Source organism: Sinocyclocheilus anshuiensis, unplaced genomic scaffold, assembly GCF_001515605.1.
Source record: "Sinocyclocheilus anshuiensis isolate Anshui unplaced genomic scaffold, SAMN03320099.WGS_v1.1 scaffold1418, whole genome shotgun sequence".
In the NCBI taxonomy this organism is placed as follows: domain Eukaryota; kingdom Metazoa; phylum Chordata; class Actinopteri; order Cypriniformes; family Cyprinidae; genus Sinocyclocheilus; species Sinocyclocheilus anshuiensis.
In genome coordinates this window covers 70433-84531 of record NW_015558607.1, presented here as the reverse complement: position 1 = coordinate 84531, position 14099 = coordinate 70433, and the positions used below count along the sequence as shown (strand labels likewise).

General features: G+C 36.4%; 1 protein-coding gene across 1 annotated transcript in view; it reads right to left on the bottom strand.

Annotated features, from left to right (window-relative positions):
• Window positions 1-11001, bottom strand: part of LOC107680269 (phosphatidylinositol 3,4,5-trisphosphate 3-phosphatase and dual-specificity protein phosphatase PTEN-like) — a 21621-nt gene extending 10620 nt beyond the window's left edge. The window contains exons 1-6 of the mRNA XM_016476091.1: window positions 10312-11001; window positions 6726-6810; window positions 3326-3370; window positions 3007-3050; window positions 2674-2912; window positions 1422-1563 (exon numbers count right to left, since the gene is read on the bottom strand). Coding sequence (XP_016331577.1) covers window positions 1422-1563; window positions 2674-2912; window positions 3007-3050; window positions 3326-3370; window positions 6726-6810; window positions 10312-10390 — 634 coding nt within the window. The 5' untranslated portion in view covers window positions 10391-11001. The remainder of the gene's footprint in view (window positions 1-1421; window positions 1564-2673; window positions 2913-3006; window positions 3051-3325; window positions 3371-6725; window positions 6811-10311) is intronic.
• Between the last annotated feature and the right edge of the window lie 3098 nt (window positions 11002-14099).

Sequence of the window (14099 nt, the reverse complement as noted above, 5' to 3'; positions counted from 1 at the left end):
ACTGTTGCACTGTAGTGAGGGAACAGCTGTGTTACTAAGCGTGAAAGTTCCGAAACTGAAGCTGTAGAACTAATAGAACGTGATGACACAGAAGAACTCATCCACAATATCCACATTGACCGCCACAAATATCCACTGTCCCCTGTCATCAGCTCCCGCGTCACACACACGAGCGCGACTTTAGCACTAGATTTAGCAACTTTCAGACCCTTTTAGCGGCTTTTTTCCATAGAATATTCATATGACAAACCTAGCGACTTTTTTTGGATAAACCTTAGCTATGGTTCAGTTGGTCTGACTTTCCCGGAGAAGTGTCACCTCTCTCGGGGTCTGTTCCGTGCAGTGAGCGGCAGAGAAGCAACGCATTCAGTTTACTGCACCGCAGCTGACTCGTCAATAAATGAGTACAAAACAGCATTTCCAAGCACCTGTCGCTTACTGATTGTTTGGAATTATAAATATGAGCATAGTTCATCTGTTAATATCACATGCACTTTTTTGTTTGTTGTTTTTTTTAGTTTGTTACTCAGACGCAGGCAGTGCGCTGCATGAGACAAAGTAATATAGCCAAAACAACTGCATAGCCGCTCTTTAGTGTAGATGCATGTTGATTTTATCAGACGATGCCGCGATTATAAATGAGAGTGACTCCTGGTTAACATTAAAAGGGGTAGTGTTTAGTCACTATTTAGTTTGGTATTTTTTGACAATATTCACTCATCATGACAGTAAAATAGGCCATTCTAAGTCAATATACTGCAGTATTTCCTCTCTCAATCAGTAGAAAATATGTTTAACACCCGGTCATGCATGGAAAAAAAAAATACCGTCTTGTACCGTGAAACCGGTATAATTTCGAAAAATACCGTGATATAAATTTTTGGTCATACCGCCCAGCACTACCTTAATGCCTAATTGTCCACATTTAGCAGTTTAGAGCTGGGCAACAGAATAGAGATTGATTGAATTAGGTGTATGTGCACTGCTTGCGTGCCGCCAACAAACTGCCTGTGATTTACCATGTGCATCTCATCGAAACAGACCCAGTTCCTTTGTGACTGGCACATCCTATGTGAAACTGCCAGCAGTTAGAAATGCATGTGCTCACGTCGCATTTGTATTGTAAACACTAATGCTTTCAAGGGCTTCCAACTCACCTATCCACCATGCACCAAGTTAAAACGAGAGTCTTAAACTTTGCCGGTTACATGTAATTTTAAAAGAAAATAATCACAAAAGTTTGAAAAGTCCATACTTGTCACAGAAGACACATGCGAGATGCAAGTAATACCAGGTGTAAACACCAGTATGTCTCACCTGAGCACTTAAGATCAAATAGCCCGTAACGGATGACAATACAAAGTATAAACAACACTGCTAGAAAGGAAAAAAAGAAAAAAGAAAAGAAAGAGCTCACTTACTGCAAGTACCTCCACTGAACATAGGCACTGTCTCAAACACCATCTTGTGAAAGAGCAAGGCCACAGGTTTGTACTCCAGCTTATTCTTCAGAAGGTAGCTATAGTAGTACACATATCGCCTCTGACTGGGAATAGTCACTCCCTGTGATACAGCAAACCTGTAGTGTTAATGCAAACATCTCCTCCGTGGCCTCAACACAACACAACACATTTGCATCATACTTCCGTAAAAGGGTGCAGCAGTTGGGTTCCAGAAGTAAAAATCCCACCCATTTTCTCCAAAGGGGAACTGATTTTTAACAATTATTTACAAACCTTTAAAGACTTATAAACCTTTAAAAGTAATCTACAAGGTTGTAAATTTATGGTATATGCTTTTGTTGATGCGATCAGCCCACATTATTCAAAAAAAAAATGTATGTAATAATTTAACAGAATACCTGGTAAAAAAAAAAAAAAAAAAAAAACCCAAACAAACTACATGACACTGCAAAGAAATCTCAACCAATCAGAGAATCGAAACAAGCAAACCATGCCCAAGGGCTGCACAGCACCCACCCACAAATAAACCAATACATAATAGAGTCAGTCTCCCTAAGGTCTCAAACTGATTAAATATTTTTATATACAAATATTTTGCAATAAAAGTAAAATATTGTTTCTATAAATCAACTTCTTCTAAATCAATAATTTGATATTTCTCCATTGCTTTTAATTTGATATTTCTCCATTGCTTCTAATTTCATTAGGTCATTTGCAATGCTTCATAGGATTGTAGATCTTTCCCTTAATAAAGTACACAGTCTTGTACCTTTGCCTTTTTGACTTTTTTGCTTCAAATCTAAGTTTGTAAGGTTGTGATTCACCTCGTAGCTGGTTGGTTTAATTAATGGGATACAACTCTTTTTTTATGCCATTTTTTGATTCTCTACAAGAAAAATACTTCCAGAACAAAGGTCACTAAAAAAAGTGGATGGGCACTGTTGCACTCCACAGAAGAATACTCAGGGGGAAATGATGTAGGTCAGTAGATTTTTTTAGGTTCGAAACATTTCACTGTAACATTATTATTATGATAGTAATAACACATATACCCACATACATAATTATACATCAGCATGGACATTGCTTTCATTGACATGAAAATTTATCAAAACTTTTATCCTTTAATTTACATTTCTATACACAAACTTAAAATTCACAACTTGAGTTTTTTGGGAAAGGAAACAAAGCAAAAACATATATACGTCACCTTCTTGTCTCTGGTTCTAACTTCACCATAGAAGTCCAGAGCCTCTTGTGCTTTTTTGAATTTGCCTCGGTGTAACAAGTACGCACATATCATGACACCCGTACGTCCCTTTCCAGCTTTGCAGTGAATGGCAGCCACATGATTGTCATTTTCACTGAGCCACTTATCCAAATCTTCACAGAAAGGTTTAATAAGTTCTAACTGAGGAGGATTGTGATCCTCAAACGGATACTGTGCAACTGCAAGAGAAAAATAAAGAGTTCATTGAGACCTTCATTACCAAATTTCAAAACCATCTGTAAATGGCAGATTTATGCAATCCAAGCATCTTACCTCTGCAGTTAAATTTGGCAGTATCATAATGTCTTTCCGCACATCTAAACAATACAAAGAAACAGATAAGTACAGAACTTCAACGTAACATTCCCGCTTAAGAACTTTGCATCAATGCCAAAACTAACAGAACATTCACAGCTAAATAACAGACCTATGTGCAATGACAATGCCTTCCATTCACAATGATCAAGCAGCTTGTTTTCTTTAATGTTCAATTGAACATGATTGCAGCTTTTCTGCTTTTAACAGCAAACTGGAGGAAATGTTCTAGCAGTAAAAGCATTTGACAGAACTGAAGTTATTGAAACACACTTACAGATTATATATCTTGTAATGATCTTTATGCTTCAAATCCAAGAATCTGCAGAAAGAGCACAACAATTACTTTCCCAGACAATCACGGTTGATTTTGGTTAAAGGAAGAGTTCACACAAAAATGAAAATCCAAAGACTTTTGTTCATTTTCAAAACAAAGATATAAATCAAGAAACCAGAGAGATTTCTGTCACTCCATTGAAAATCCATCCCACCAAATTTTTGATGCTTCAAGAGGTTCATAAAGACGTTTTAACGTTATGCACCAGAATCGATAAATTCAATCCAAGTTTATATTCACATAGAAACATTGATCAATGCACATACATAAATCATATTGGTTACAGTAATCAACCGTACCTGCTTCACATGCGAGACCAACCCTTACTGTTCTTGCAGAAGATGAAATGTGCTTGCCTGACCCGTGAGAACAAACCTCATTGCTTCTTCCATTTACCATATTTGATGTGCTTTATCCATCTGCATTGATCAATGTTTATATATGAATAAAAATCTAAATTAAATCTTTTATTGCAAAATTAAAACTGTCATATTATAAAGTGATCACGTCTAAATTTTTATAAAACCACTTGATTCATATAGATTTTTTACAATAACATTCTGAACTTTTTGACATGCCAAAGTTTTGGTGGAATGGCAGAACAATAATCTCTCATCAGTCTCAAACTCCCACAGACCCAATAACAAGATCACAATCATGACAACACACCCCATTAGCATCAAATAACGCCAAATTAAAAGCAAACTTATTAGAAAAACGAACACTTGAACATACATCAGCATGATAAGAACTAGGGGTGGGCGATCTTCCCAAAATATCATATCACAATCTTGTCACACAAAATCACGATCTGAATTGCGATCTTCCCTATTTTGAGATGTACTATTGAGAATATCCAGAGTGGAACAAGCCTATGACTTACCTATTTGAACAATTTAAAATACAGTATTGCATTAAACAACAAAAATGGACATTAAAGCCGGAGTTAAACTTTAAGACGCTGCATCATTGTATGAATCAAATATACATTGATTCTTATTAAAGTTATAAAGTGATTAATTCAAGAGAGTGAGTGATTGTCTCTGTATTTTGTTGTTTAACATTAATGATACAGACAGCAGTAGGTTTATTAGGCTGCTGTCTCTTTAAGACCGAATGCACGTATCTAATATACTGACATGCATCCTATTTCTTTCCTAATTGTTTATGTTCACTTAAGACATAACTGACTGTCTTTATGTAAATACGCGCTAAGACAGACATTTTGACATAATATTGTGTATATTTGATCATTTATGCGCATACCTGAAACTCCACATATACTTTGCTTGTTTGTGTTAGCGCCGCCTCGGAGCGCTTGCACAGAACACACCTGGGGAACAGTCTCTTTCGCAGTTAATGCGCTTTTAATAACACTTTTTAAAATAAAGCATGTCCCACAGCAGACTGCATTTTATGACAGTCACATTGCATGATTGGACTGATTTGAACGTTAAGTTTAGGAGAGGCGAAAGCTTACCGCTTGAAATTATTGGAACAGCTTGTGGCACAAATCGAAACTGAAACTAAAATTTGATTCATCGCAGTACTACTGCTAGCTCATGTGGAGTTGTTTTTTTAAATACGTCACCACGCATGAAAGACACATGATAGAGACGCGGGATATAATTTGACCAGCCACAGTCATCTAATAGGCAGTCATTGCTGTAGTTTTAACATTATTATGAGGACATAAAAGATCACGGTTCTCTACGTTTCACTTGAAAAGTAGATCGTAGACGTCTACGAGATCGATCACTATATAAAATCGACAGATCGCCCACCCCTAATAAGAACTACCTAAAATGACGGAAACCATCTTTGGAAAAAATGTATACGAAGTGTTTTTTAATTAATTATTTAGTTTGTCTCGCATCCCATTGGATTACATGGAGAGGGTGGGGTTTATGACCTATACTGGGTCCAGCCACCTGGGGGCGATCTAAACATTTAGCGCTTTTTCACTTTTCAGCGCTTGTGCGGCACACTTGTTTTGTAACGACAAGAGGGTGTCTTTCTAGCATATGTTTGACAAGGGTGACTACAGGTTTTAAAAAATACATAAAAGGTAGCGTGGAAAGCCCTTATATGGAGCCGTTCATTTATAACACATCAATTTCATTAATATTAGAACTAGGTTAATAAATTCATGTGCGTACTAGGGCTGCAATAAATTATTATTTTGATAATCAATTAAAATGATTCTTAGAATGATTTACTAATCGTCGATTATTTCAATTAACATATTGAGTTATACATATTCTAAATAAAAAATAAAACAAGGTAATCAATCACTTCAGCTTTTGAAAATGTCAAACAATTATATTACTATCATACAATTACTATTATTATACAATTATTTTTTTTACAATACAAATAAACATATTTGGCACACAAAATGAGATGACAAAGACATTCTCATTTACCATTTAATTAATTCATCATTCTGACTTCTTTTTTTAAGTCATATGGATATTGAACAAAGGTAAGAGAAGTTTTATTTTTGGTAAACTATTTTATTCAGAACATAATCTCTCTTAAAACACCTTATAGTGTTACATTAATCAAAGCAGTCCATAGCTAGATTAAGCTTTAATTTAAAAGGTAATTTAAAGTAGTAATTCTAACTGGAACTGTGACACTGACAGTTTGATCATGTTTAATACTGCAAAGCTGCTTGGTTTAAAGCAATCTATTGCATAAAGTGCTATGTAAATTAATGTGACGTGACTGGACTTTACTGGAAAGAGGAACTGCAAAGCTGGTGCTAACCTCTACACCGCTATGATCAGATGCTTGTCGATAATGTCAACTAATCATTCAGCCCTACTGTATAGGCATGTTTTGTGAATTAGGCGAAAAGTTTTTGAGAAGTTCGAATGTGCATGTAAATACAACTAGTCTACGCAATTATTAGGCAACATCACTAGGGAACTATGGATGACTAGAAAAAAAATGTCTAATGCTCTGAATTGTGGTTGGAACATAAAACCATTATTTTAAACATTTTCTGCACAATCAAGGCTAATATTTACAGTCAAGCAATTAACACCACAAATGCATTTATTCGTATGACTGTGGAATGGCATACTGAATGACACAGTCTAACATTAGTTACACATTTCATAAAATGCCACTGAAGGTGCACACTGCAAACTGATAAAGCAGTGCAACAGGACATTTCAGAGGTTTTAGATACACTGTGTGAAAGGCCTATAGCAGTAACTATCAGCAGTTTTTTCTTGTTTTGCTACAACATGGGTTATAAATGTTAAAAGAGACTCACAGACACACGTTATACTGACAAAATTTCTAAAGACAATAAAAAGCGAATACTTACCGCACTACATCATCTATGTTGTTTCTGTAGACACCTTCAAGTCTTTCAGCTGGAAAGCCCATTGCGATTATATTAGGATAAATATCTAGATAGCAATGTTAAAGAAATCTAGAGACTCTTTCTAGGGAAACTGATATGGACAAGAGAAAAAAAATACAATCATCTGATTTAATATGAACCCATTTATAAAGTCCACTGGCTCCTGGTCTTGCACAATTGTAACAACCAGTTAAACACATATCAAAAACGCTGAGACAAGGTAGGTGAACAATGCAGAGCAGCTAAATGACGCCACAAGGAGCAGGAAAACTAACAAAGACCAAGCCCCGGTTTAAGTGGAGACCTTGTGCTTTACTTTTTAGTTGTGCAATGAGAGCTCAGATAACAGGATTCTGGGTAATATAGAACAGATGGCTCTCGCTCTAAGAGACCAATGCATAGACCTCTAACCCAGAAGGCTACACAGGGGCACTAAATAAATCACACTGTGCCTTAGCCCAGCCTGGAATTACATTCCTTCCTCACCTTTCCATATCGAGTGCATCACTTCTTCAGTCCGACATACACATGCAGGCCTATATAGTCAAAGATGATCTAATCAGACCCTGATATAGCAGACAAACGGTTGGCAAAGCAATTCTATCAATATCTATCACAAAGAAACTCACAATTGTTTAAATCTACTTTAAAAATCAAGTCTGGAAATACAACAAAATATTAGATGTTAAATCTACCGTGATCACTCTAATCTGTATACAAACAAGTTAAACAGAGCCTTAATTATGATCTCAAAAAAAAAATAAAAAATCTCAACAATAGTAGCATACAATGATGGTTTCTGACAGAACGCTCTAGACAAAAGAAAACAAAAAACATCTGGGCTAGATGACGGTAAGCAACGTCGTCTTGTGTTCTCGGATGGTGTAGCATGTGGTTCTCACTCCTGATCTGGCAAACTTTACGTTTGAGTAAAGAAGAAAAAAAAACAAAAATATTTTTTGACAGCTATATGGATACGAGCTCAGGGATGGTGTGATTCTGATAAGCCATAAGAGGTCTTTAAATGTTTACCATCTGAAGCAGCTAGGAAATTAGATTTCACTGTTTTCACATGACAATCATAACGAGTTTAAATTTTAAAATATCTAAAAATAAAGTTCATAAAACAGTGAAAATCTTAGGAAGTTAAGAGATCCACATCTCCATGAAACAGTTAATATGCATGTAAAAAAAATCTTGGGTCTTTATTTTTAATGGTTCAGATGACAGAACAATTCTTTGATCCTTAAAGTCTGAAACACACGGACAAATTCAGCAAACAGATCATAGTGATCTGATCAAACTCAATCAATCAGGATATTTATCCATAACACAAATGCACTGCTCTCTTTTAAAAAGCTCCCTATATTAGTTGTCCGAACAAAATATGTAGAAAAATGCATTCCACATATTTATCTTTCAAAGAATTGCACACAATATTATCCAAATTCAAATCAGCATGACCTATTTAGTCATAGTGAATGTGACCATATCGCTTAAGATAAATGCCATGCATAAGTAAATAACCAGCTATAAATATGATGCACTGAATGAGACATCCATGATACTCACTGGACATAAAAATAATCGAAGGTTTGACAAAAAAAAAAAATAATAATAATTTAAGTCCATGTTGGACAGTTTCGAGCAGAACTTTGTCCAATCAGGTGAGTGCTGCACTGACATTACATCGCACATTGGTGTGTTGTTGTTTTTTTTCCTCGCAGACTTAAAAATTAGCATCAAATGATGGCTTTATTTTTGAAGTCTATAGCAATTGTCAAGTGAAAATCTAAAGAACTGTGTTATACATTTCAGGTAAATAAATAAGTAACTTTTAACTGCAAATGTATTGGGAATAAATGGATCGAATAAAACCTAAATCCTAAAAAGTCTCATCTTGGCTAACTTCAAGAAAGAAAGAAAAAAATGTAAGCTTAAAACTAGTAAACATATTTCATGACCCACGATCACACAAGATGCATTTTATCAATCATTGCCGTAGACAGTGTTGCTTTATCAGTAACATGAAAAGTGGACTGAAAGAATGAAATCATTCTCTATATTTATCCTTTGAAACTTCTGTAAGAATAGAGTCCTACATTCCACTTCAACACAGTGTGTGTTTTAAATGCAATGAGTGCATAACATGATGCAATGCAATAGTGAACCCACACACCATCAAAGCCCCTGCAAATCAATGTCCGTGCAATCAATTCATTCACAGTTTACTCATGTAACACACTAGATCTAAAGCAAAACTGCATCCTTGTTTAGTGTAAATACACTTAACATTTCAAAATTCTTGACAAAACATCCACCAAGGCCTACCAGATTCCTAAAGCCATTGTTATAGTGCTACAGAGAAATAATTGCACCTCTTCAATTATTTGATCCTGCCCTCTAACTGTCCTTCCAGCCCTGCCTGTTTCTTAGTGTTTGGTACACCTGTCTTTTTGTATATTACAGGACAACGAACAGGACAGTGCGGTGAACTGCACTACAGCTAAACGTCAGGTTTGGTTTTAATATTTCATCTTCAATAACACCGAATCCTGCTGAAATAAAACAAGTAATCAAACCACTTTTCCACTTCATCTGCAAGGATGTAATGCACCTGAACAAAGCCATCACAAAACCAGCAATGTACATGCATACAATGTCTGTGCTTGAAAAACACAAATGACATTGACATATGGCACATAACAGTGAGCAGGCATCAGTGACGTTTCTAAAATACAGCGCTACAGAGGAAGACCTCTTTAACAGGACTGCACGAATCCCTTCCTGCGATTACGAAAAAGACATACTTCACATACTAAAGCATTTCCTTTTTGTACGCAAGCGTGTGAACTGACTCATTTATGCTCAAATCAAAACTACACCAAGTTGAGCGCGAGATCTATGTTCTGCGAGCAGCTGATGCAATGGCTCTTTGTGTGACACTGCTTGTGCATTTCATCTAATCCATCGCATTATATAAGCCAGTGAGACCTCTACGCGACGCATCTTTTGTTTTAAACCCCCCAAACTGCAGTTTTCGTGCGAGAAGCCTTGTGTGCTGGATTTCAGGTTAGCAGCCAATCGATGGATCAGAATGGAAAATAATGACCTTTTACAACCTGACGTTGCTTACATTGTAGTTTGCACATGTAACTTGCCCAGAACAACTGTACAAATGAAACGAGTGCGCGTGCAGTCTGTTTATTCTCTGTCTGCTCGATGACTTGGTTAAATTGAGAACTGACATGAATCTAAACGGCGCTGGCTTCGAGTTGATCAAGCTACAAAACCTAATAGATCTAGATCACGTCAAGCTCCAGCCGCCGACTAGGTGCCAGTGCCAATAGTTTCTAAAAAATTAAATAAATAATAATAATAAAATAAACTCATTTAAAATAAACAGACGCTCATTTCGTCTATATCCTCTCATGAAACTTCAGAGATTTATCGATTTAGAACAAGATGCAAGCTATTACCTTCACTGCAGACACTGGTTTCTACACAATAGACAGAACAGGGACATTTGATTGATCAAAGAGGATACAGGTCAAGTCCAAGTCGAATCCATCTTCCTGGTATCTATTTTTGTTTCGACTGACAAATTCTTTTATGATCGCAGCCATGGCTGTGACAGGAGTCTTTACGGTTTTTAGTGTGTGAGAGAGTATTGTTGCTTTCGGACGATCGGTCGACTTAATGCTCTGCTCGTTTCGCAGTCCCCCTGCTAGCTAGAATGGAGTCTGCTGTGGCTCTCTCATCAAGGGCCTCGCTCCAAACCACCACAGGCCCGGCTTCCAAAATGCCCTCCTCAGCTCAGACGAGCCCTGGGTGAAAAGATAAGCAACGTCCCACGTCTCGAACTGCAGAATTTCTAGTGCACGACAAGTCTCTGGTCGCACCGTAGCCGCCGTGATTGAATGGAAAGGCGGAGAGAGGGTCCTCTCCGTGCGCTTCCACCTCAAGAACGGTTGTCAAAGCCCCACTCGCACTCCGCTCTCGTTCCGTCTAGCCGCTAGCTTCAACGGCTAGCGCGCTAGCTCGTCTACCCATCCTTAAAAAAATAAAAGCCATCGAACATTGCAACAATCCGCGATGCCCAAGTTCCAACACATGAAATGAAAGGTGACAGCCTCCACCAAGAAATTAAAAACTCGATATTTAAATGTCACGTAGGAGCGGTCTCCAGGCGGGTCCTTTTCCTTCGCTGCTCCTCTGTTAAGCTCTCAAACTTCCATCATGGCTTCCCATTGAAAAAAGGTGACGTTCGGACAACATATTCATACGCTGTGTCAAGTAGTTCCACGAATGCAGTATTGTATGACTATAGCAATGCTTTTTCTGTATTTCAGTATATAGATACACACATTATTAGGTACAAATATTTAACTGTTATGACGTTAAAAAAAAATACATTAACAATTTTTTTTAGGTACAGCAAGCGGAAGAATACAGTCAGAGCACAAACGAACTACTTTTTGTTCCAGGGTCACGTGTGTACAGAAATTAGGAAAGTTTCCAATATTTTATATCAGATTTCAAGTCAGTATGTAGGTATTACAGACCAGCATTCTCGTTTCTTTTTTTAAATAATTATTTATTGGTCTGACCCATGGTGACTGAAAATAACAACCTGGAAGGTATATATTTGAAACACTACTGTATACGGGGGAAAATATCAGAATGCGTGTAGTTAACGTTACCCCCACCACCAATGCCTCTACTACCCTGCAATAGAAGGCAGGAAATTGCTGAAATGCTTACGCAAGCAGAAAAATAAGTTACTGCATAAAGGCGCAAGCACATCATTTGGTAATTATAAAGTGATGATATAAATTAATTGCGCCAGCGATTACGCAAATGTTTTTAACCATGTATTAATGCAATATGCGTGTTCTGTACCATTTGTTCAAATGCGCATTTAGCCCCCAAGGACGGCACAGAGGTGGAAAGGTCTAGCTGAGTTTCAGATGGCAAATCTTTATTGTACAGCGCCATCTGTCAGATTAGAATGAAAGTTTGTAGATATTACAATACGTTCTCCTGTGCTTTTCCAGTACAACCCTTTTCTAAATGTTTTGACATTTTTTTTAAATTTTTTTAATCTTTATTTGTAACATTATTTAGGAGATCTTGTTTGAAGGAAATGTTAAGTAGCAAAAGAAATAGTTTATAGATAAAAGCAAGCTTTTCCCATACTTTTTTCTATTACAATGCTAGGATAAATTCCACACAGAATCATATATAGAATAAATCGAATGAAATAAATAGATACATTTTAAGAGTTTTATTATTTTGTAATTATTTTGTGTTAATTAATAATAAATATCACAATATATGTAAAGATTAAACCTAATTTATGCTCAGATTTTAGTGTATTTTTTATGTTTGGTGCTTTGTGTATGACCTAATTTATGCCTAATTTATAAGTTATTTATGATTTATTAGTATGTTAGATATGTTTGTTTTATCTGGAATTAATAAGTCATTCCTTCTTCATGGTCTGCTATATTTTTACGCGTATCCCATTTGCCGTTGAATAATACCTGTATCCTTATTGTTATACAATGACAACTCATCTTTGCCAGGAGAGGGTAGTGGTGTGCTGAGATCGAACTGTCGGGTGACGAAGGTTAGAGAGAAATATGATCCGATTCCCAATTCATCTAGACAGTATCAGATTTGAGTGTGTAGCCTATCAGAAGAGTATTATTGATAGCCTATACTGCAAGTCACAAAACTGCATCTTGAAACCACGGAACTAGTTTTTATTTATTGCATTTTATTGTATTTTATTTTATTTTATTTCATTTTATTATTTTATTTTATTTTCGGTATAGTTAATTTAATTGTTAGGCTATGTTATGTTGTGTAGAATGCGTTGAATTGTATTCTCAGTCTACGTTTGTAAACAAAAACACTGAGCCCATTTTCACACAGTTTATATGTGCATCTTGACACTGAAAATCGACATTAGCCAGTCATCTTTATCATCACAGTTAACATCTTTATACACTCCACATCTGATTTAGGCAACGACAATTCTTCCTACAGAGAAAAGTAGCGCGGATCCACCAGTCGTGAGTCTCATGCACAATATTTAATAATGCAAATAAGGCCAAATGGTTTGCCACTGTGCTATTCGTACTGTATCTTTATAAAAGTTCACAATGTTGATGCAGTTTAAATACAACATAACATGGACAGCATTAAATAAATATTTTAATTACGTAATTATCAGTGTCTTTGACTTTACAACAAGTAGGGGAGCGCGGGGCACAAAGTAACGCGGGGTTAGTTGTAACACACATGGTTTGAATATTTCCACACATGCTAGCATAACAACATTTACAGTATTTATTAGTTACCATATCAACATTATATAGAAAAATGTGTGCCAAAATTCAAAAACCTTTTGAAGATATCAATGAACATTTACTTTACCATAGTAAATTCTGGCTTAAGTAAATTTTTCATCTCTGTTTTTATTAATCATTTGAAATGAGACAACTCTGCTATTATTATTTTTTATCTCCAATCTGTTATTTATCAGTTTAGATAGTTTTTTTTTAAATGCTTTGCTAACTAGCAGAAGACTGCAACTGGTTTTAAAGGGGTCATATGATGCTTTTTTAAAGATCATTATTTTGTGTATTTGGTGTAACAGAATATGTTGACATGCTTTAATGTTCAAAAAACACATTATTTTTCAAATACTGTACATTATTGTAGGTCCTCTATGCCCCGCCTCTCTCAAACGCTTCGTTTTCTACAAAGTCCCTCCTTCCGACAAGCGCAGTCTGCTCTGATTGGCCAGCTGACCCAGTGCATTGTGATTGGCCGAACACCGCAAGCACTCGTCGGAAATGTAACGCTCCTTACCATAATCGCGAGCTTCATCTTTCAAAATAAATGTAAAGACAGAGCCCGAAAGGGGAACAGAGTCGCCTGACAGACACAGTGATGACGCGTGTATGTATTTGCAGTACACAAGCCACGGTTAAGACAGCTGACTCCACTGTGATGTTACCCTCTCGCTCTCTCGCTCGCTCACTCGCGCACACACACACACAATGCGCAAAACTCCGCATTTGAACAGTCATGCACAATCAGCTTGTAACACTCCAAAGAGAAAGGAAAACTTGAAATCGCATCATATGACCCCTTTAAACTCCAGTTGCGCAGATGGGGCACGTTGTAACACTGCGTTACAATATGCTATTCTATGGCATTAGCGATGTAATTTACACTATTTTTTACTTTAATTAATTTTAATGAGAAACAACGAGAAACAGGTGAATAAAGACTGACAGTCAATGTTTAATGTTTAGAAAT